The 24,662-nt window shown below is 33.9% G+C and overlaps 3 protein-coding genes across 4 annotated transcripts; all 3 read left to right on the top strand.

The window, feature by feature from the left end:
* Nucleotides 1-4,831: 4,831 nt before the first annotated feature.
* Nucleotides 4,832-8,263, top strand: LOC128555687 (neurocalcin-delta B-like). The gene is made up of 2 exons (XM_053538787.1): nt 4,832-5,387; nt 6,071-8,263. Exons 1-2 carry the CDS (start codon nt 4,977-4,979, stop codon nt 6,257-6,259), a joined length of 600 nt encoding a protein of 199 aa, XP_053394762.1. The 5' UTR covers nt 4,832-4,976; the 3' UTR covers nt 6,260-8,263.
* A 4,186-nt stretch (nt 8,264-12,449) lies between these two features.
* LOC128555688 (hippocalcin-like protein 1) lies at nt 12,450-15,922 on the top strand. 2 transcript variants are annotated; one of them, XM_053538789.1, is made up of 3 exons: nt 12,450-12,627; nt 13,071-13,446; nt 14,642-15,922. In XM_053538789.1, exons 2-3 carry the CDS (start codon nt 13,177-13,179, stop codon nt 14,825-14,827), a joined length of 456 nt encoding a protein of 151 aa, XP_053394764.1. In that variant the 5' UTR covers nt 12,450-12,627; nt 13,071-13,176; the 3' UTR covers nt 14,828-15,922. The 2 variants fall into 2 exon arrangements, with proteins under 2 accessions (XP_053394764.1, XP_053394763.1); XM_053538788.1 differs by lacking the exon at nt 12,450-12,627 and having other exon boundaries at nt 12,636-13,446.
* Nucleotides 15,923-21,424: 5,502 nt separating this feature from the next.
* LOC128555689 (hippocalcin-like protein 1) lies at nt 21,425-24,013 on the top strand. Its single transcript, XM_053538790.1, has 2 exons — nt 21,425-22,125; nt 23,180-24,013. Exons 1-2 carry the CDS (start codon nt 21,730-21,732, stop codon nt 23,507-23,509), a joined length of 726 nt encoding a protein of 241 aa, XP_053394765.1. The 5' UTR covers nt 21,425-21,729; the 3' UTR covers nt 23,510-24,013.
* The last annotated feature ends 649 nt before the right edge of the window (nt 24,014-24,662 follow it).

The following is a 24,662-nucleotide window of genomic DNA, read 5'->3' on the forward strand; positions in this document are numbered from 1 at the left end:
GCGCTGTTTGCGGGATCTTTCATGTAAATTATTTACATGTGGTGTTATTCAATGCTTATTCTGCATTCCCTCATTTATCATTTTCCATATTTTTGTTTGAATAATGAATTTATGAATTATTGAAATGCACACTGAGAGTAAAAATTTTGAAGTGAGAACTGAAAATCTGTGTCTTCCTGCTATTTTTTTTTTATTTATTTGTGCTGTTTGCGTCCCCTTTCAGAGACCTGAAGAGAACACACGTTTATCCGTAAGTGATCCTACTGACTGGGTAACAGTAATGCTAAGGTGGCAGGGGAGTGCAGATTCGCGAATTCCACATTGACGTGTGGGTACCAGTGTTGAAATATCCATAGAAATCTCGTTTTTGCTTATTTTTCTTTTAAACTACTATAGACTATTGCAGATACTACAGACTACATAAAAACGACTCTGCGGTCCTATGCACCTGTCGCTTTCCATGCCAGATGTAGTGAAAATTGGCCAAATCACCCAAATTTTATAGACCAAAATTAGCCTAACCGGGCCTCACTTTGAACTCTGCCATTCATCCATTTTGTATTTTTAAATCCAAGTTCGTAGCATATATGTATAGTGCGAACATAGATGCATACCCAGGTGGTGTGGAATGTGTCTCCCAACCACCACTTTATTTCCCTAATTTTCACTTGAAAAAAAGTGGATGGATGACAGCCGAGCGTCTGGCCGACTTTTTGTTCTGATGTTTATGTTTTAGCCTCAACCGGAAGTACGGAGCTAGGAATTTTAAAACACCCGCCATGTAGAATCATTAACCGTTCCTCATTCCCCAGATATATTAAAGAATTAATAATGATAAATAACCAGTAAGATAGATATGCCTTTATATCTACCCTGTCCTGTTTATACAGAAAATCGACCGGGGCCAAACTACGAAACCGATCCCCTGCCACCATGCTAAAGTGTTTTAACACTGATAATTCTATGTCTTGAAGAACCGTTCCTAAATAATACACTTTATCTAATGATGTTATTAACATATATAGATGCTAATATTTATTATTTTTTTACATTGTCCATTATTATTGTTATACAAGGTTAAGACCGATGCCTTTGAAGTATTTTTAGCACGATCCATATATTTTTCAACTCTTTATATAATAATTTTATAAATCATTATATTGTCTTTTAGTAGAATGCTTTATTAAACATTTCAATGTTATCAGTAATCAATTCATTCTGGTTTGTTCACATTTTATCTGAAATCTTACTGCATGCGGAAGTGCAAATAGACAATTTGATGAGCAATGTAAACACCAAGACGTAGTACGTACGAGGGTCGCTCAATGCACACGTAGCCTGGTTGTATTTTAAAACTAGACAATAAAGATTCCTGCGTTTGAATAATTTTGATTTCCGTTATTTAAGAAATAATACATCCCAAACAGTGATTTGTCGTTGAATAAAATCATTGTTTGGAGTTTTGATGCGAAGGAATTATATCACGAGGGCGCACCTAAAAGATTTCGATTATAACACGTTATCACATAATCAAGGATTAATATGTACGTCCTTGCCGATATCCATCAAATATTTCCTTCTGTTGATTTCTTTTCCAGCGCGCCACTATGCCGTCTAACAAGCATACAAGCTAAATGCTAGTGGAATTTGAGAATAGCTAGTGGGCTTGGAATGTACTAGCTAATTTCAGCTAGTCAATAATATACCAAGCAAATGTCTTCAAAGGTTAAAATTGATAAAGTTTGTTTTGCATGTATACATTTTTCTGCATGAAAGGAATGTTATCATTTATGTTTATAAATGATATTTCATTGTTCAACAAAACTCTGATATAATGCATGATTGCAGCTTGCATCAAGTTAAGGCAGGCTTTGACTTTAGCTAGTAAGTGGATAATCAAAGGCCTGAAGGGCCTGATTCGGCTAATGATTGATGTACTGACAGTATAGTCTACCAGTTTCAGTTTGTTTTTAGTTTTTTCCCCAACTAAAGAGAGATTTTGTTACAATAAATGAAATGAACATTCGGTCGATGCCTAGTAAAACTTTGATTGACATTTTACAAGTATTTAATATTTCTCTAAAATTGAAGAGTGGTTCGCAGAAATAAAAATGTTGAAAGTACAAACTACAATTTGACAGCTGACACTAAGATACTGCCCATGACTTTATATATTTTTCCAGTAAACATTTGCCTCCGGCATTGCCAAAAGAGGCAATTATCGGCTGGTATATTCGCACATGATAAAATTTGAATATGACAATTTATAATATTAAAATTTTACAGCGCGGATTGCCACATACAATTTATAACGGAATGGACGAAAGAACTGATATTTTACAAATATTATAATGGGCCTGGCGATAGCCTTGTCATATGTTAGGTATTGTTCAATCATATTATAAGTGATGTCAATTTAAAGTATACTTACTTTTGCGTTTAGAGATACATGTATGTAAATGTTGCTGAGTATCAATATATAGTGTAACCGATATTAATAAATGCAGTTCTTTTTTAGTTAAAACTATCATTTATTCTATTTCAGACTTGTTAACCCCTTAAAAATCATGTCTGTTATCCCGAAGTCCATCCACTTTCAATTATCCATTTTGATTCATATAGACAGACAGGCCCAGACTGGGCAGAAAAATGTTTGAGCCATTTTTACGTGGTCATTAGCAGGGTGGGTGTGGGGAGGGGTGTTTCTTTCCGCTTTAAATTGCAGTCAGATTTTGAAATGGGCATTGCAGCAGGTGGTAAAATGGCAAATGTATCAAACTGTAAAGTGGCAATATGGGGGAAGGGTGTGGGAGGATACCCCCTCCTGCAAGTAGGGTTTGGGGTATTACCACAAGAAATTTTTGAATATGTAGACCCTTGTTACAGCCTTTGGTGCGATTTTAACTGAAAATCTTCTGTTTCAATTTCTAAATATTACCTAGATTCTTTCTAGTATTACAATATCCAAAGTATGACTGTCACACTCTCTTTTTACTTTCAGATCATGCCTCAGGACTAGAATATGAGTCTGATATAGATTATATGTAGGTGTAATAAAAATAAATTCTAGAATCATTTCTGCTACAATAATATCTATCATTTATGTTACTTGAATGTTAAAATTTCATAACACAGCTCTATATTTACCCAAAATATTATATCCGGATACGATTACACTTTTCTCCAGTTTCAACAATATATTTTACAAATTGTGATGATACGAAGACATTTAGCAGCAATTGGCAGTATCTGACATTGAAGTTTACGGTTAAATTACCTTTTATTTAAATCTTTTCATAAAAAAGTTGTTTCGTTTCGTCAAAGCAGCCAAACATAGACGATCTACTTTCGATTTCAAAACCTACAAGAAAATACAATTTAATGTTTCGCCGATTTGTTTATTTCTAGAAAAATAAGAAATAAAATCATTTTTAATATCAGTAGTAACTAAACAAACCAGTAAGAGCTTCTTCTTCCGATAATTTATCCGTTTACTGACTGCAAAATTCAACCCACGCAGTCGTAGAAGCATTGTTATAAACAGGTCACGCGTGTTCGCCGACAAGTGTCCAGAATGTAGTTAGGATTCATCCGCGAAGTCTCGCGGAAGAATTAACGTACTGCACATATCTTATTCGGGTCATTTAAAATGAAGCTGTCATAATTTAATTTCATCGATGTGGTAAACTCTTTGATAAGAGACATTCCAATGCTTTCAGAGGTACCCACTCAATAAAATACTAGCAGTATGTTCTGGAACTATATTTTGTCTTTCGCTGGATGTTACGCAAGCTTTGTAAGCCTGCGCAATTCATAAAATGCACAGTGCAATAAATTTGTTATTTGCGCAATGATTTTAAAGATTATTTTTTGAAACGGACAGGGTAACAAATGGATAATTTGGCTAATAAGTTAATATGCAGTTTTTATTTGAATTTGTGAACATCATTTTGCTATTTTGTGACAAAAGGGCATAAAATTCGTCACCATAATCATATGCGCGAATGTATTACCAAATCCCGCAGAATCGTTATGCTTGTTTATGCTTAATGAGTTACCGCGGAAGAAAATACGTGGCTTTATTCGAGTATTGCACAATTACAAGTCAAAAATATGACAGATTACATCGTATATTGGTCATAGCAAATAGGATTGACATAAATGAACTTCATTCGATCAATGAACTCTTTAAAATTAGAGACAATCTAATGGAACTACATCACTTCGCTGTGTTGTGAGGCCATTTAAGAATGTGAAATCGGGCGATAGCAATGACTCGTCAAACGCTTGACAGCGTTTAGCCGACTCAAAAATGGCACTAGCTATTTTAAGCTAATAGAAATTTGGGGGGCGGGGGGGGGGGGGGCGTGACTGGCTACTTACAGAGATTAATCAGTAGGTTTTGGCCAGTAAAATATTAATAAAGTAATAAAATATTATTGTTTAACATTACTGATTAGCCGTTATCTTTTCGTTTTAGCTAGTGAACAAAAAGGGCACTAGCTACTTTTAGCTAGTAGAAAATGTTGCTAGATTTGACCCCTGCATGACGTAATAATTGTGACGTCAGAAAAAATAACTGTTGAATGATAACACACAGTTTTTGAACAGCCTTCTTTGTTTAATAGGAAAACAAATCGGGTCGTATTAGAATGATGGTTTTTATATTTAAGATGTCAAAACTTCAACTGGGCTGTTTGCACGTTGCTATGGTTATCAAATAACGTCTAATTTTGTACTGTGTAGAGCCATTCTATTTTAATAATTACAGTTGCAAGCGGACATGCTATTGGCTATAACGGTTAAGTTTTACTAAATTGCGTATTAAGAGGACAAAGTTGTAGAACCCGGTCTACGTATTTAATTAACAACCCTCGTATAAATGTTTAAAAACAACTTATGGTTCCAATTTATAAAAGATCGTACTGGACCTACAAAATTATTAATTAACACGTAGATCTACCAGAGAGAAAGAAATGGGAAACGCTAAATCTTTATTTTCAAAATCAAAGTTGTGGAAACTGAACCCAAAAACCATTGAAGAACTGCAAAAAACTAAAGATGTTGATTTTACAACCGAGGAAATTGAAGAATGGTTTCGGGAGTATCAGTTATCCCTCGACAAAGGCATGTCTAAGTTGACTGTGAAGGAGTTTAAAGAAGTATATAACAGTGTGTTTACTGGCGACGCCTCGTCTTTTGTGGAGCAGTTGTTCCGATGCTTCGATACTAATGGTGATGGATTTGTTGATTTTAAAGAATTTATTGTGGGATTATGTGTCTCTGCTAGCGATGACTTAGACAAAAAGCTTAAGTGGGCGTTTAAAATGTACGATATCGACGGAAATGGAACAATATCTAAAGAGGAGATGACAAGTATTTTCAAGGTATACCCTAAACGTAATATTTCGGAATACTAGTAATTATTTTTGAAGAGACCTATTTAAAAACGTAACGATACCCTTCTGTAGATACTCTGCTAAAGTTCGTTTCATAAGAAAATTACATGTTCGTACAATTATGTAATGTCTTAACTAAGGACATTTTAAATTGTTATTAAGTTTTCCAGATCGCACATTTCAAGCTAGAGAATGAAAAATTATAGATCTACGTCAAATATTAAAGTCCTTCCTAAAAAGTTTAAACAAAAGCAGTTTGGTAACTTAAATACTGTCTTTCTCAGTCGTCAGAGATTTTAAACTGAGACTTTTTCAATATATTCACATAGTCTGATAAAGTCTTTTATTAAATGACTACTTATATAAAAAAAAAAGCTGTTCCAGGACATGTTGTCTATATTCTACCCATGATAATAAGACAAAACTGAGATGAAAAATGAAATTGTGAAGATTACTTTCTGATGCCATGTAATAAAACACTTATAGAATGCTTTCGGACCTCGGGCAATAGTTTTGATTCCTGACCGGCAAGCCATTCAATAAGTGTACAATAGGTAATGCATGTGTTCACGTAGGAAATGACATCAGAACTACGTCATGTTCATGTAAAAGTATAGGCAAGTATAGAACGACATTTGAATTCATACTAACAATTTATCTATAAATTACAGGCGATCTATAACATGACGAATACTGGAGAGCTGAGCCATGCGGAGGAGATGTGCAACAAGGTTTTCGACACGTTTGACTTGGATTATGACGGAGAGATCAGTTTCGATGAGTTCAAACAAGGAGTGATGAATGACCAAACGATAGTCAACTTACTTACGTGTGATCCCAGTCCAGAAATTGGAGAATGACAACTGTTTCTTCAGAATATTGATAATGCACCTAATGGCGACATTTTCTGATTGTCTTATTCCAGAGATATTTGAATATCATTATTGCTATAGAGACACCTTCAAACGTGTGTTATGCTGCCCTTGATCACTTGAATTCTTGGCTGCGTGTCGCACTGGAATTTCTTAACCTGACTGTATTATTGGGACAATGTACATACGTTATCGTAATTCATACCGTTATTTATTACTATACTAGTAGGTAGCTATTTATCAGTTTACTTTATACATGGTCTAAAGTAATGGAGTTGGAACTTCTTATGAACCTTTCTTTTCTTTTGACTGGGCATTATGGTATTTCTGCACGTTCGAATATATATATTTTTGTTTGCATAATGTAGAATTTGACTAAACCCTGATTTTTCAAAACTTTAGAATACACTTAGAAAATTCTGCAAATAAAAGAAAAGATAAGACCGTGTGCTCGATTTTTGCAAGACTGATTTGAAACGTTTTGACCTAACACAAGATTTCATAATGGGAGTCTATAGGAAAATCACAATTTTGATAACATTTTAGAGAAAAAAATTCTTTTACAAAGTAGAATTTAATGAAACTTCTCCCAGTAGAAAATATACATATGGCCTATAATTTGGTGAAATAAAATGCATAGGACCGTGCGCTTGTTTTCGAGGTCACGATTTTCCAATGATTAAAGATATTCGCGCATTTCGAGCAGAAATCAAAACATTTTTAACTTTCATATTTTAACTGAAGAAAGATAGTAATGTTGCCGCTGTAATGATTTTACTCGCTGGTTGCCATTAAAACGTGCAAAACTACCTTAATTCTCATTGCCACCTCTCTTTGGTATCAGTTTCACACCAGCAGTCTTTTAGTGCCGTGCTCCCCATACTTCGATTCGCTGTAGTTATAAATGCATTCTGGTCTTTTTGCAGCACGTGAACAGCCTCAACCAAACCAAGTCTGCCATTATTTTGCTTAGTTACTTTCTACTCATTCAAAAGATCTTCTTGTAGAACGATTAGCAGAAATGTCCTTGTGTTAAACTTTGTCACTTACTATAACATTATAGTCTAAAATTCGGATGTTTTGAATGAGTGTGTAGCGTTGTTTCATCTGTTTTATTTATGTATTGTACATGTATATATTATGTATGAACACAGATGAGATTAAAATACTAGTAAAGAAAGAAATTATTAAAAAAGATTTACTCTGTGTCGTTATAATTGATAATTTTGTTATCATTTAAATATTGCACTCTCAGAAAATTGCAAGAATGTCTTGTTACGTATCGTACCATGTATTTTCATAACAGCTTCGTAACGTAACCAGTATTTTATTAACCGCTTCTTATCGTACCCAGTATTTTCTTATGAAACTTCTCACAGTAGAAAATATACATATGGCCTATAATTTGGTGAAATAAAATGTATAGGACCGTGCGCTTTTTTTTTTTGAGGTATTTTCCAATGATTAAAGATATTCGCGCATTTCGAGCTAAAATCAAAACATTTTTTAATCATTAACGTGTTAGAATTTTTATATCATATTTTAACTGAAGAAAGATAGTAACGTTGTCGTTGTAATGATTTTACTCGCTGTTTGCCATTAAAACGTGCAAAACTACCTTAATTCTCATTACAACCTCTCTTTGGGATCAGTCTTTTAGTGTCGTGCTCCCCGTACTTCGATTCGCTGTAGTTATAAATGCATTCTGGTCTTTTTACAGCACGTGAACAGCCTCAACCAAACCAAGTCTGCTATTATTTTGCTTAGTTACTTTCTACGCATCCAAACCATCTTCTTGTAGAAGGATTAGCAGAAATGTCCTTGTGTTAAACTTTGTCATTTACTATAACATTATAGTCTAAAATTTGGATGTGTTGAATGAGTGTGTAGTGTTGTTTCATCTGTTGTATTTATGTATTGTACATGTATATATTATGTATGAACACAGATGAGATTAAAATACTAGTAAAAAAAAGAAATTATTAAAAAAGACTTACTCTGTGTCGTTATAATTGATAATTTTGTTATCATTTAAATATTGCACTCTCAGTAAATTGCAAGAATGTCTTGTTACGTATCGTACCATGTATTTTCATAACAGCTTCGTAACGTAACCAGTATTTTATTAACCGCTTCTTATCGTACCCAGTATTTTCTTAACCGTAGTTTTCGTAACATCTTTGTATCGTAACCAGTATTTTTCTGACCGCTTCGTATCGTACCCAGTACTTTCCTGTCGCTTTTAGTGTTCCCTGAACATATATAATGAACAAAAAGTCACTGACTTTGAGATACTGATTTAGTTACCAGTAATGCAGATGCTTTTTTGCATTAATATAATCTTCTAGATAAAGACTCAACAGTTTGATCGTACTTGAAAGCTCGTAATTACTGTATGTGTGAAACTTGTAGACTACGACAAGTGGACGAAAAATTTAGAGAAAAGAAATGGAGAAAATGAAAAAAATTTCTCACCTAATAAGTGAATGGCATTGTATTATAAAAATTAAAGGTCGTTTAACATGATATGAGCCGCGCCATGAGAAAACAAACATATTGCATTTACGACCAGCATGGATGCAGACCTGCCTGCGCTTCCGCGCAGTCTGGTCAAGATCCATGCTGTTCGCTAAAGGTTTCTCTCATTGCAATAGGCTTTGAAAGTGAACAACATGGATTCTGACCAGACCGTGCGGATGCGCAGGCTGGTCTGAATCCATGTTAGTCGCAAATTCAATATGTTGGTTTTCTTCATTGCTCAGCTCATATATGCTTGAGCAAATGATTACATTAAAACCACTGAAACGTTTAATAAACAAAAACGCTTGATTAAAGACAAAGACAATGCATAGCCAGAGCAAGATAGTTATTGACAAATCATGAAACAATAAGGAAAAGCTTGTCGTAACAATTTTCAGTCAGAATATTTCTAAATAAATTACAAATACAGAAGGGCTTAGAATGGGTTTTAAATATTTCTACAATATTAATTAAAAGGTCGCACATATATATTTTTCTCGTTTCTGTAACAAATATAACTGTCAAATGTATTTGCTTTTAACAAAAATAATGATGTTCATCTTCATTCAATTAGTGTTACAAACACTAAAATGCCTTCATTCGTGTGAAAAAAACACAACATAACAGATACATACAATTAGTATATTTGCCAGCTTTTATTTTCAATTAATATGCATATATTCTAAACTTATAAAACATGTTTGTTTCTCTTTCATTTCTTTTTATACGTTTGCTGTTGAAGTTTATTTTATACATCGAATATGCACATAATATCAGCATTATTTCTCTAAACTGTACATATTGTTCCAGAGAGATTGCTCTAGATCTGACCCAATACGAATATTACCTTTTCTCTAAAAAGGGGAATATATATGTCGAAATTGGGACAACAATTTTCCGATGCCAATAATTGATACCTCCACTTGACTGAGCAGATTTGAAAATTTACATTTGCGCTTTAAGGAAGTATGATCATGGTGATTATATAATTAGCAAAAACAAAAAAAGATCTATCAAATAACAATTTTAGGTGGGGTAATAAACACAGTATAAATAAACCTGATTGCAATCTTTAGCTATTATGATTAGTTAATACAAATCATCTTCGGTCTGGCTACAAGAGGAAGTCTTCCTCCCCACAAGCGACATTCGTGCAAGATAAACAGACCAATTTATTTAAAGCATAAACAATGTATTAAAATGTTGACCTAACATGAAAACTTGGCAAAATCGCAGTCGAGTGACTTGATTAGTTTTTATCGGGAATGAATTACGTGACTGGAAAGCAAATTGTATACACTCAATATTTCTGACTCGAAAATATTTGTTTCACAGAATGCATACTTATTAATGATTTAGTTTTTTAAATGGAGACTTGCAGCCCAAGATAATTTTACATTTAAGAAGAATCGTTGATTGTACTAAAAGTGTAAAATAGTCGTATAATGTTGTATATTATTACAATTTCGTCTAAAATTAGCAATTTTATTGGGTTTTGGACAACAAACTGCTTCAGTTTCTTTTTTTAAATTTTGACTTTATTTGTGTGTGGATATTTATAAAACGTTCAGTTTTGCTTTGTAGCAAAATTTTCATGTAAACCCTTCGCACAATTAACATTTGATAGACTTTTTCATAGGACAGCATTTTACACAAGAAAAAAAAATAATGTCATAAGATTGACGTTTTAAACATATCTTAAAAATTCCACAAAGATTCTACAACCGCGGAGATTTTTATAGCTTATATCTGAATATAGCATAATAAAAAAAAGGCAAATGAAGCACCGAGCACGGCAAACATAGCTAGAGCCGCACATCGCCTGTAAACCCAGCTAGAGCCGCACATCGCCTTGTAAACACAGCTAGAGCCGCACATCGCCTTGTAACATAGCTAGAGCCGCATATCGCCTTGTAAACCCAGCTACAGCCGCACATCGCCTTGTAAACATAGCTAGAGCCGCACATTGCCTTGTAAACCCAGCTAGAGCCGCATATCGCCTGTAAACCCAGCTAGAGCCCCACATCGCCTCGTAAACCAAGCTAGAGCCGCACATCGCCTGTAAACCCAGCTAGAGCCGCACATCGCCATGTAAACATAGCTAGAGCCGCACATCGCCTTGTAAACCCAGCTACAGCCGCACATCGCCATGTAAACCCAGCTAGAGCCGCACATCGCCTTGTAAACATAGCTAGAGCCGCACATCGCCTTGTAAACCCAGTTAGAGCCGCACATCGCCTTGTAAACACAGCTAGAGCCGCACATGTATCGCCTTGTAAACATAGCTAGAGTCGCACATCGCCCTGTAGGCCCGCAACAAAGGAACAGTAGTTGAAAAATACTTTAAATGTTCACCAACGACTGCGTTTTTACTTATATATATGAAAGATATGAAAATGGGGATGGGTAAAGAAAAGATGTAAGGCGGAGCGTTGGGGTTGCTGGAGAGGAAAAATAAACCAACAGAGAAAGTAACATTCCAAAAAGCCGAGAATCACGAAAACCATTTTACGGATTTGTCCGATCAAACAGTAGTTCTGCTCGAATGGAAGATAACTTATCGCTTGTTCAATATACTAGGTACACATTCACCGAACTGCGCGTTTTAGGTGAGAATGGGTTAGTGCACTTTCCCGTTCACGACCGTGGTTCTTATAGAATACCTAGGGGTAGGGTATAACATGTACAGAGGCATTTTCTTTCTGGTCTGGTGCCAGTGGTTCTGCTCGTACCCTTTTTTTACCAGGTATGATCCGGACTATTAACCGGGTACTGTTAGGTATGGAATAGTCTTGATTATTGGACTGTTACTCGACCTATATAAATTCTTACATATAAATGTTAACATTAATCCCCACCTATTGAATGTACACACACATTGAGTTTACAATATACTGACTAAAGGTTAGGGTTAGGGTTAGGTTTATAGTGTACCATTTAATGCATGTGTACGTTCAATGTGGGAGAATTAATACCGACCGTATAAATGCATCATAATTACAAGTTTCCGTGATCAAAAGACATTTCGTGTTGACCCACCATACCATTAATTGTATAAACACTTTTATTCGAACAAAATAGCTGCCGCATCCTGGTGTATAGGAGTCAAATCATTATTGGAAAACTAAAGCAAAAAGTAATAGGCGAGATAAAATTGGTTCAATGTTTGTTAGTGACCCGCAGTTCGAGTCTCTTGCTCGTGCGTTATTCAACCACCAATATACCACGTGGGCTACTTTTCTCGTTGATGAAATTCAGTCAATTTTAATGTTAAACATGTTGTAGAATAATCGTAAAGATAATGTTAATAAAGTGTTTTTTTTTTTTTTTCAAGTTCCTTAGGTTTAAATAGCTTTGAGAGCAACTGGGATTCGTCAGGCAATCAGGAAAATCGGGAGTAATTAAGCTCTTGGTCAACAAATTAAAATATCTTCTTGTTCTAACCCTTATGTTTAGTCAAAAAGCAATAAAATAAATTATTGAATAAATTATAGTATATTATACTTCTTTGGTGTGTAAGTTATTTTTAAAACAAACCTTTAATAATATTCATGCAATAGATTAAAAGTGTATGACAGATCGGGTACAACTTGTATTTAAATGGAATTCTGATAAACCATAAATTTTATGCATTGGAGCGAACACAGTGGGCAGATAATAAGTCGCCGGTATTTGAAAGCATAGGACGCGGTTTTCATAATCCGTTCCTCCAATGAAAATCACTAACATTCGTTAACTATCGTCAGAGTTGTTTCTGTAACTGGAGTATAGTTTGTATCTTTTGATGTCCTTTTACTAAAGAAATGTTCTGGAGGAGCCACGCACGTGGGAAACTGGTAGCGATTATAAACAGACTTACACATCATAGGCATTTTAATCACAATATTCATTTTCTTATACGTTCTATCTCTATTATTATCTTGTCATCCAAGTAGACATGATAAAATTTCAGCAATTTAAATTCTCATTTGCTACTTTACACCATGGCATTAAATCTGTTCCAAGAATACCTTAAAACGCTACTGTTACAACTGCATAAAACCTGGACATCTTTACATAACATTTTCTTTACATAACAATTACTTCAATGAAAACCATAAACAAGGAAGAAAGAGGATGAAACGAAAAACCGCTATTTTCCTATTTGAGTAATTTTGTATGGTTAGTCAGGATGGGTATTGTAACTGAATGATTTAAACTTAAGCAATGCTCTCTTAATGATCCTGTGAAAAATCAAAGATATAATGGGAAATACGAAATCTCTTATTTTAAAACCCAGATTTCAGAAACTGGGACCGGAGACTATAGCGGACCTACAAAAACATGAAGACATCGATTTCACAAGTGCTGAGATAGAGGAATGGTACCGTGAATTTCAGCTACATATGACGAAAGGAATAACTAAACTGACAGTTGATGTTTTCAAAAAAGTGTATAACCGTGTCTTTGAGGGGGACGCGTCATCGTTTGCGTATCATCTCTTCAGATCTTTTGACATGAACGGAGACGGTTATGTTGACTTTAGAGAGTTCATTATTGGTCTCAGTGTTTCTGGAAGTGATAACCCAGACAAGAAGCTTAAATGGGCGTTTAGAATGTACGATATCGATGGAAATGGAAGAATTTCTAAGAATGAGATGAACTGTATTCTAAGGGTAGGTGTCTTTCTGTGATATTGCCTCATTTAATTAGGAGTGCATGGATTATGTAAAAATATAACATTGATTCTAAATTAACTGAAGGACATATTTGAAAACTGATGTTTTAATTCTCCACTATGCATCAAATAGTTTTTGTAGTTTATGTTTGTTAAGGCAGTTCTGCACGTTAGGGTCGAAATTTTTTCTACAATGTAGAATTTGATTAAACTCTGATTTTTCAAAACTTCGGAATATACTAAGAAAATTCAGCAAATAAAAAAGATAGGGTCGTGTGCCTGATTTTTTTTGTTACACTGATCTGAAAAATTTCGACCTCACGCAAGTTTTCATAATGGGAGTCTATGGGAAAATCGCAATTTTCGTAACATTTTCGCGAATAGAAATTTTTCTACAATGTAGATTTTAATGAAACTTTTCACAGTCGTAAATAAATATATGGCCTATAGTATGGTGAAATAAAATGAATAGGTTCATGTGCTTATTTTGAGATATTTGGCTATGATTAAAGTGAACCGCCTATTTCAAGCTTATTTTAAGACATTATTTTGAATTATTTAAAGTGTCTGATGTTTCAATATCATATTTTAACTTTTGAAAGATAGTAACAGTGCCATTTTAATAAATTTACTATTAGAACTCGTTCTTTCGGAAAAAGTGAAACAAATACATCAGATCATTACAAAAATTAGATATGTCAAAAATAAGAGCATTTATTTATTTATTTATTTATTTATTTGGGTTTTACGGCGCACCAACACAGTATAGGTTATATGGCGCCAAACAGGAATAAATAAGAGCAAGTTTGAAATGTAGTTGCTATAAATATCTAAATTCATTTTCACAATATCTCTAATAAAAAGAAAATAATGATAAGACACTGCTTTTGATTCCTGTTTTTTAATGTAAAATACAAGGTGGTGCCTCCGAGTAGTAAAGTTTATTTTTGCGTTTTACAATGTTTGACTGTCAATGCTATTTAGTTTTCAAGTTTAAACGCTTCACTATCCTATGATTAAAGTTAACTTGACACATCAACTTGCTAGTAACTTGAAACGTTATAATAACGAAAATATCTAATTTAGTGTGCAGTAAAAAATTGTTGAGAATGCGTTTTGGCACAGTCACGTACTGTAAAGTTTATAATTGTGTCTCCAAATATATCTTAACAAAATTATTTTGCGTTTTTCAGGATATCTACAAAATGACGAATGCCATGGTCAGTGACGAACTAGGTAGTCCTGAACAGATAACTGACAAGTTCTTCACGAAGTTTGACCTAGATGGGGACGGACAGATCAGTTTTCAGGAATTTAAAAACGGTGCATTGACTGACCCTTTGATTATTCATCTTCTAGAATGTGATCCTGATCCCTGATGTATAAACTTAAAATGGAAATTTCTTAATTTATAGAAACTAGTGATTTTTGTAATATATTTGTTTGTTTTGCGAATATTTAAAAGTCAAGATTAGCAGTGGTGCTCAGGAACGGACTTTTTACTCATTATTCATATTCATGCCTCATCATCATGTTAACACATCAACATTTTTATCTTGTTATTTTCTAGAGAATAATAAATGATTACATTTTAGCCAGTAACAAGGAAAAACAAGACAAACTAAATGTGTATAATATTTAAATGTCAATATAATGGGAAAATTTGAAAAGTGTTAACATCTCAGCATACATTGTTTATAATGTGACAGCCACATTTTTGTCATGAACACAAAAATACGTTTTAAATTATTTCTTTTAAAACCTTATTTCAATAATTGTTTCCTCATGTTTTTTGCCAACGTTTGAAAATTTAATTAACAGACTAGAAAATATCAAGGCAATATCATTGAATCCATTGTTTCATGACTCCAACTTCATAAGGTTATGTGCAATAATGAAAGCATTTCTTTTCCAAGTATGTACAGCTGCTTTTTCCTGTTTTTAACATAAAATAAACCTAAGGCCTTATGGAACTTTGTAGTTCAGCATTTTGTTATATAAACAAGTCCAATGCTTTGAATAAAATTTATCGATTGATTTTTTTCTGATCTCGTCGTTTCTTTTTAAAATTTTTATATATGCTGATTCTTTGTCGAAGAGCATGTAATTAAATGCATATATAGCTACGCAAATATTTTTGATACATCGCATTATAATGTCACATCACTGTTGGCTTAAGTTCTCAAAAAGTTTATTTGTATTTCTAGAAAAAATATAATTTCTTAACATTTTGCAAAACTGAGACGTAGTCAGTGTATTTTATTTCAATTAATTAGAAAATATAATGTTGTATTTAAAATTCAGTTTAACTCACTAAACATCCCTATCGTATGTTTGTGATAAAAGATATATGAAATTGTGCCTTCTTGTTCGAAGTATGAATTTAAATGTGTCAAAACTCTCGAAAAAAAATGTGGAAAATAGGATTCATGTATAAAGATTGGCAATAAATGTTCTTGAAGTTATACTTTACATTTCTGGTGCCGTTCTTTTATTATGCATGTTATAAATATAAGTCTTAACACTTATGCGAAGTTTGAGGACATGACATTTTGTAGTTTTAGAGAAATCTTGAAAAATGTCCATTTGTGTTAATTTCTTGTGTGGCTACAGCTGGCCAGTCGTCCTTATATAATAAAACTAATTAAAGATGTTTTTACGAAGGAAAGTGTACTGCCACGTCAAGAATGTAGTTTTCTAGTATAATTATATATCTCTCATTTTTTTTTTTTTTTTTTTTTTTAATTTTGTTCATTTTTTAATAGATTCTTTTAATGATGTAATGCTTTTCCTTGTTTTTAAATTAAAATAACCTGCTTTATATTTAGTAGTCTTTTTATGTTAATAAACAATTATGTTTGAATAAATATTATGTTGATTTTTTTTGATCTCGTGTTTTTTTTTAAATTTTATTCTATTATCTTTGTAAGGATGTAATTAGATTAATTTGTACGCAAATATTTTTTACATCGCATTATAATGTCACTCCTGTTCTTAAGTTCTCAAATAAGTTTATTTTGTTATTTTAGAAATAATATAATTTCTCTAACATTTTTGCAATTATTAGATAGTCAGTGTATTTTATTTCAATTAATTAAAAATATAATGTTGTATTTAAAATTAGTTTAACTCACTAAACATCAAACCCATCTTTTTTGATAAAAGATTATATGAAATTGTGCTTCTTGTTTAAGTTATGAATTAATGTTCTATAACTTCGAAAAAAAATTGGAAATTAGGATTCAAGTTAAATTATGCAATTAAATGTTCTTGAGTTATACTTTTTACATTTCTGGTCGTTTATTTTATTATGCATGTTATAAATATAAGTCTTAACACTTATGCGAAGTTTGAGGACATGACATTTGTGTTTTAGAGAAATCTTGAAAAATGACCATTGGTTTTTCTGTGTGCTAAAAGCTGGCAGTCGTCCTTAATATAATAAAACTAATTAAGTTGTTTATACGAAGGAAAGTGTACTGCCACGTCAAAATGTGTAGTTTTCTAGTATAATTATATATATCTCATTTTTCTTTTTTTTTTTTTTAATTTGTTCATTTGTAACCAAAATTCGGCTTTTAATGAGTGATGGACTTTTGACGGCCATATAGAAGTTGGGGCCAATGACAATTCTTGAGCATTAATTTTAGAGTATTATAACTTTAAAGATTATGTGTTTTGAAACATTTGTTATGTGTATACTTTTTGGTGAGCATGTTTATGTTATTTGATTTTGATGACATTATATTCTATTCTTGTATTCGATGGAGGAGGGGGTGGGATGGGGATCTTTGGAAATACTCCTTATTTCTTATTACTCAAAGCGCAGAAGTAAAAACTCCGTCATATCAGAAGGGTTATTCTAGGCTAAGAACGCTTTCATTTGAAAAAATTTATTTAAAGCAAAAATATCTAGGAAACATGGAAATATTCTTGGGCTTATTTAGATATTACGCTTAGTTATCTAAATTAACTAAAACAATTGTAATTAAAAAAACTTGACTGATAACTATGCATTGTCCCTAAACATCTTTAAATTTAACAGTTTTAAAAGCATATTTTTGTTATTAGTTGTTATTATGTCTTTATTATTCAAGAAAACAGTGGGTTGCATGCATTTCGGATAGGTGTGAGCGGTTTGCAAAGTTTAATTTTAGAAATTAGGCACAGACCTGTGGGATTTATAAACAGTTCTGTTAACCACTTGCATCTGGTTTTTATTGTTATTTTTGGTAAAATTTGTTGTTATTTTGAACTATATACATATTGAAACAAAAATAATATGAAGAAAGACCAAATAGAGTTTTTTAACCCGGGAAAAAATTAAATATAAAAAAATTAAACGGACTCATCATTACATGTCTTCGTTGTATAAAGAATGGTGTTGTCTTCGATTAAATCAAACGTGTTTGTTATAATCAAATTTATTATCGCAGGCACTTTCATAATGATAGTTTATGACCTTCAATAAACCAAGCAGGGGTTTAAAGGGATCTGGATTCTTGAAATAAATAGCAAGTGGCATCGGAATCCTAGCATTAAATCAGATTACGAGTAAATAAATACATAGTAGACTATGATTATGGGCCTTGTTTTTAAATCGTTTAAGATGTGGATGTCACATTTGGAAGTGGCATGCATTTCAAAGGTAAATATTAATCTTATATCACAACGTTACTACTTAATAGTTTCTCAACAAAAGTGCATTCAAGAAAACTGTTATAATGAAGATGTGCTTGTGTACAATACTCAATGTTTTGTATAACCCAAAACTTCTAGTAATAACGAAAAACACACCAACAATTTTATTAGAACGGAAGAACCTGCATTCATAAATAAATGTCTCAAGGAAATAAAATCCTAACTATACAGCACGGAAAAAGACGAGGAGGATGAAGGAAACATGTGAACTACAGTGATATCTGTGATTATCTCGCAGAAGACAGTGTTACATCAACAAGTACTGTACCTTTTTGAAAATATTATTTTGTGATAAGACTTTGGTAGATAAGGTCACAAGGGTATAATTTGTAGAAACAGTTTCAAAAGCATGACACCGGTTTTGGCAATAAACTTGATCATAATATATTAGTTGAAAAATACAAATTTTAATTCAGAGTGAGACAAAGGCCCCGATGGAGTAGTCGCGTCACTCGCACTTGCCAAAATGCGTATAGGATGTCTGTGGTCAATAGATGACCTGTATTGTTTGAGTTACTGCAGGTCAAAGTTCAAAAAAATGTTTGTTGTTTTAGACTAAACGGTTACAAGTCAATAATTAAAAGACGCTTTGGCTGTCATTTTCATAGAATTGTTTCATGTCAAAATTGTTTTTGAGTAATTTTGTCAAAGGTCAAGGTCACAACATACAAAACCTGCATACCCACTTGCCCTCGGTAGGCCATCATAGGGAGCGTATCTGTTTTACACCTGTTACTTCACAATAAATTAAAAACTAATAAAGATATTTTTAAAATTTAAAACGTTCCTATTACGATTCCCAGATTTTCAGAATTGTGTGTAATATCAATATGTGTAGTATATTCCTATATATACAGAGAAATCTTTTAACTACTTGTTTCAGTTTAACAGAACCCGTTTGCTTTTAAGACTCGGTGGGGAAGTAGAAAGACAGAAATGTTTCTTCAAAATGTATGTTATGAATCAGACCACGGGCAATTCAAAACTGGCGCACTGAAAGACGTTTTGATTAACCTCTTGCAAGAGTGTAGTCCTAATATCTGGAATGTTCTACTACATATGGAAAGATACAATTTCAGATGGAGTTTCAATTTCATAAATTTTTGCATATGTAGAAAATGCATTTTATAAATGCCTGTGTAAATGAATCTGATCTGTTTTAGATTAAGCAACATGCCTAGTTATGAGCCTAATGGCTAAACTTTTTTACATTTTGTCGCGTAACTTCTACATAACGTTATATCAACGTGTATTTTCCAACAACAAAGTCGCACTGGTACTGAGTACAAAAATAGGGCCGAATTTTGCTACTAAGTGCCAAGATTCGTCCGCATTGTAGTAGCCACTACCAAAGTCACGTTCTTGAAATACACTGCCAAAAAGCGTTACATATGTATACATACGAGTATAACGCAAAACGATAATACCGATAATCTGATCTTGACAACATTTTCCACGAGATTTTGCGAGCACGGCCACTATCCTTCCATGCGTTTTATATTCCTCCGAAATGCGTCTTTTTGGAAAATGGGGCCGAAGAGTAAAATCCTAATCTTATCCGACCTTATCCAAGAGGGAATGAAACCTGCAAATTTTAGTTATACGCGGTCCATCAGTATAGTTACATGAAGAAGGGTCAAGTAAACATCTCATGCCGAAAACAGTCTATGTTATTTGTTCACTAAATTATTCTACATTATTTTGTTAAAGACTCGGTCGCATTTTAATACTGAGCACCAAAATGCGCTGGTACAACATTGTAATAGTAACAGTGCTGTTTCTGGTATACACCTACTATGTTTTGTATTTGTATTTATGTTATAAGCATCGCAAAATGTTTATTGCAGTCTAAATTTTATTGAATTGCTACAGTTTGAATAATCTATACATACTGTTTGGTATTATGCATTTACAAATATACTCTTTGTTTGAATAATCAAGTTCAAATATAAGAAGATCGGAATATATGTCAAACAGCGGGTTAATTGGCTAGTAAACACACAAATATGGGTATCTTCACGTTAAAGCTTATGTGACACATTTGGAAACCCTGGGTGGACATTCATTATTTGTATATTTTAACTCGTTATTTAAAAGTTATAATCTTGTTATAAGTTATGATTTATTAGTTATGCGTATGTAACTGGCTGTATGCTCCCATGACATTCAGGTAGGAAATTGAATGAGGCAATCTGACTAAAGTACTTGATCTTCTAAACGAAGATCTGAGAACGACCTATTCACATTCGTCTTCTGTATATTTTGGATTTCCATTATTGCTATTTTTATGTTATCCAATCAGACGACTTGTTCGATTGTCAAAGGATAAGAAAAATATGCGGTTATTCCACGACTCGAACCCGGGACCCCTCGCTTACAAAGCAAGTGGCCTACCGACTAAGCTAACCGGCTATCTGATACATTACAACATAAGAATTGTAAATATCAAAAGTCAATGCTACATGTAGATTTGCAAGATGTTGTAAGCTAGGCTCTGATTGGCTAGCGAAAGAGCCGTCAGAACGAGGCAATGAATAGGTCGTTTTCAGATCCTATGCGTAGCGTAAAATAGGAGATGTACTTTAGTCAGATTGTTGAATGAGGAAGAGTTAATTGAATATCTGTGATACGTCGGGCGCAGCAGCGAGTAGACACGACATCTCACAGATAGTCAGTTAATATGTTGATAGTCAATAAAATAAGTAGAGTATTTTCTATATGTACTCAATGTACTCAGGGAAACGATCATGCAAACCGTCGCCCTGCTTACTCATCCTCTTTTAGATATCCCAAAATCATTTAGATATTTTAATGTGCATCATATAAAATGAAGGTAAATGTCTTCTGTTTTGCATCTAATTACTGTGGCTGACGCTTTTGAAAGTGTCCCATATACATGTAATCTATTGCTTCAAAGAGAGCATTTATAGATAAAAAGTTCCTAAAATTTGATTTAAAAAGCTTTATTGCAATGACAAACTAGTGAAGGCATTTTTCTAAATTATGAAAATTTTGATATAGATCAGGAGATGTGCAGCTTTAATGCTCGAATCATACGATCGTTCTTTTATTACATTGTACTCGCCTGTGTAGGGCCTGTGGAACTTTGATTTGAAAACAATGCCACGTACATGTGATACCAATCTCTATCATATAGATCGATTTTCACCTTTTAGATAATAAATATTTACCGGCCTATCCACAGGTATCGTATTTAATGTTTTTGTTTATTATCGATTATTTTAGTTTCAATTATTAATCTCTCTTTAACGTAACGGACATGGCTAATGACCCAGAATGAGACAAATATTGTCGGAAGCCACTTGGCGATCGTGAATTATTTAGCATGGAATAAACAGTACGTGGCAGGCTTTTGCATACTAAATGAACAAAAAACTTTAAGAGAATTGCTATCAGCTTGCGATTAGTTTAATTGATTTTGTATTATCAGCTGAAAATTTGAACATGTCATTGCGCGATCATACAAAGTGACAGAGAAACTGCGTACGATCGTATATTTTATTGACAGCTGTGAGTTATTTATCACTTTTTGTTTTGGATTATCTAAAATTTTAATAAAATGGGAAATTCTAAGTCGAAAGTACGTAAACTAAGTCCAAAGACGCTTGCGGAACTTCAAAAAAATGTAGATGTAGATATAAGTAGGGAAGAAATTGAGGAATGGTTTCGTGAATACCAGAGCAGTTTGGGGAAAGGGATGAGTAAATTAACCATGAAGGAATTTAAGGAAGTCTATAACAGTGTGTTTGACGGGGAAGCTTCCGTGTTCGTATCGCATTTATTCCGTTCATTCGACGAAGACCAAGACGGTTTTGTGGACTTCAAAGAGTTCATTGTTGGTTTGTGTGTCTCTGGAAGCGATAAGGCAGAAGCGAAACTAAAATGGGCATTTAAGATGTATGACATCGACGGAAATGGTTCGATATCCCGGGAGGAAATGACTAGCATGCTTAAGGTACATAGTGTTTTCTTGGGCCTCCCTCCATTGGGCCTCCCTCCATTGCTTGGGCCTCCCTCCATTGGTCCCCCTCCATTGCTTGGGCCTCCCTCCATTGGTCCCCCCTCCCTTGGGCCTCCCTCCATTGGTCCCCACTCCATTGCTTGGGCCTCCCTCCATTGGGCTCCCCTCCATTGCTTGGGGGCCTCCCTCCATTGGTCCCCCCTCCACTGCTTGGGCCTCCCTCCCTTGGGCCTCCCTCCATTGCAATGTGGTTAAGGCCGCTGACTCCTCTATGTGCTTTGGGTTCCTCCTGGGGTGTAGAATTCTATCATACGAGGAAGCAATCTAGTTGGCTTATGAATGGTCAGAGGTTCTACCCAGGTACTCGCCCTTGCCTAAAATAATGCTCAAATGGGCACCTGGTGTCTCCCTCCACCATCAAAAGCTGGAAAGTCGTCATGATATTATTGACCTATAATTGTTAAAATTCAGTGGTATTTCACCACTATCATGTTAGACATGCTTATAGGCTATAGCATATATATAGTTGGGAGTACTAAGACAGGAGCTAAGCGATATATCCGCCGGTGGTGGGGCAGATATGCCTTGTTTACTATCTTTTTGTTAACGGTTAACACAAGATCACTCGGGATCATATTTTCATAATTCACAAATTCCTTTTTAGTTGATATTGGTCTTGTTCCCCGCAAATAATTGATCTTGACATAACTTACTGTGAATAATTTATTAGGTAACCATTTAATTTCACACAGTCATCGTGGTCTGTTATTGACCGGCTAAACGCAGTGTTTACGATTGTTCAAAATGTCATGTGTTTATACTGCGTTATGAATGCATTGTTCATTTTAACTCAGGCATGTAGAAGGGAAAGACCACATAATTGTCTGAATGGTCATGTAATGACAGAATCTTCAAACAAAGTGATCATTAATATCTGAAAAAAAAATAACTGTTCAACTCGGCAGAATCATACATACATTCATGACATTGTTAAATTAAGTATAAATATGTATTCACTTTATTAATGCTTGTCGTACAAACGTTTCAGGCTATCTACAGAATGATTGCTACTGATCTGTCAAGCACAAAAACTGACCTTCACCTCATCGAGGACCTCGTGTCCGCCTTCTTTAAATCAGCCGATCGTAACCATGACAACGCCATCAGTGCAGAAGAGTTTGTCGAAGGTGTGAAGGAAATGCCTGTAATTCTACACCTGTTACAGTGTGACCCAGATTCTGATAGCGGTGATTTCGAAACTATTGAAAAGTTTGATTCATTGCAAGTTTCCGAGAAACAGCTCTCTTCAAATAAAGGCGGGAAAAAATCCGCGAAAGCTTCCGGAAGTGACAGGAGTACAGCGTACAAAACTCAGTGATGTTATCATAACAGCAGCTTCTATCAAAGTTTTTGATGATCTGTTTGTTCCGTTGTAATCATCATTTGGAAATACTCATGGCCACGTTGTAAGATGTTGATTTAAGGACAGAGTTATTTAAGAAATGGTTTATAACATCCCTACGTGACCTATCCCGACAATCATCACTCTGGATATCATCAACTTGTAGTAGTAAACAAGAGTGAAAAAAAAATCTGAAAAGAATGCAGATGATTTTAAAAGTTTAGTTAATTATCAAAGACTGATCTTTTCTAGTTGAAGTTGTTTTATGACTATTCATAAATGGATTAAAATTGCATTTTTGCAAAATCAGGGAATTAAATGCTTTGTTAAAAAATGTCTGGAGAAAGTAATTGTTACAGGTAGCATCAAGTTCGTAAAATCATTAAGGTGTTACATGTCTTGTGTGTTTGTTCTTCGTCAAAGACTCCTTTAAAACAATTGCTGATGCAAATAAAATATGTAATGTTCCTTTATAGGAAAGCGTTACCTTCTTTGAATAAAAAATATATTCCTGAATTAAGACAGCAGAATTTACTTAACAGCTTATTTCATAGATTAATTTTGACAGATTCCAATTGCAGACCATTGCTTAAAGATGCAAATGACCTTTTCCAGTATACAGTGGTTTCATACTTATCAGTCTGGATACAAATTGTATCTTTAACAAGAGGTGCAATTGAGCTTAAGTTGCTTATCTGACAAGGACCCTGACAATCTGACCGTAACTGTTTTTATCTTGGTATGGTGAAATTCCTTTAAGCAGTTTATTAAACTTTAGGTACTGCACTTTCGAACTTTACCTAGACTTCGTACAGAGAAAAATCCTGACAAAGATTTATGATGATCCAGTTGAATAAGTTGCCTCTAATAAGACATGGCCTGCCTGAAAAATTGCTCGCTCGATGAATTGTTTCAGACCACCTTTTGTTGATCGAATCCCATTATACGCTCTTTGTTTCCGGGTAAACAAATCAAGTCAAGGTTCATCCATCTTGCATGTCGTGCTTGATCGAGCATACAGCATAACTATTTTGTTTCTAATGTATCCATTTCCTACTCAGTTATTATGTATTTGGCAGCACTGAGACTATGAAATGCTTTGAACTATAGCTGTTTCACAAACATTCCA

Source organism: Mercenaria mercenaria, chromosome 3, assembly GCF_021730395.1.
Source record: "Mercenaria mercenaria strain notata chromosome 3, MADL_Memer_1, whole genome shotgun sequence".
Lineage (NCBI taxonomy): Eukaryota > Metazoa > Mollusca > Bivalvia > Venerida > Veneridae > Mercenaria > Mercenaria mercenaria.

Excerpts from the sequence above, each read along its gene's own strand:
- LOC128555688 (XM_053538788.1), top strand. The coding sequence starts at position 13,036 with ATGGGAAATACGAAATCTCTTATTTTAAAACCCAGATTTCAGAAACTG. Across the intron at positions 13,447-14,641 it reads AGATGAACTGTATTCTAAGG|GATATCTACAAAATGACGAA; the intron begins GTAGGTGTCTTT and ends TGCGTTTTTCAG.
- LOC128555687 (XM_053538787.1), top strand. The coding sequence starts at position 4,977 with ATGGGAAACGCTAAATCTTTATTTTCAAAATCAAAGTTGTGGAAACTG. Across the intron at positions 5,388-6,070 it reads AGATGACAAGTATTTTCAAG|GCGATCTATAACATGACGAA; the intron begins GTATACCCTAAA and ends TATAAATTACAG.
- LOC128555689 (XM_053538790.1), top strand. The coding sequence starts at position 21,730 with ATGGGAAATTCTAAGTCGAAAGTACGTAAACTAAGTCCAAAGACGCTT. Across the intron at positions 22,126-23,179 it reads AAATGACTAGCATGCTTAAG|GCTATCTACAGAATGATTGC; the intron begins GTACATAGTGTT and ends CAAACGTTTCAG.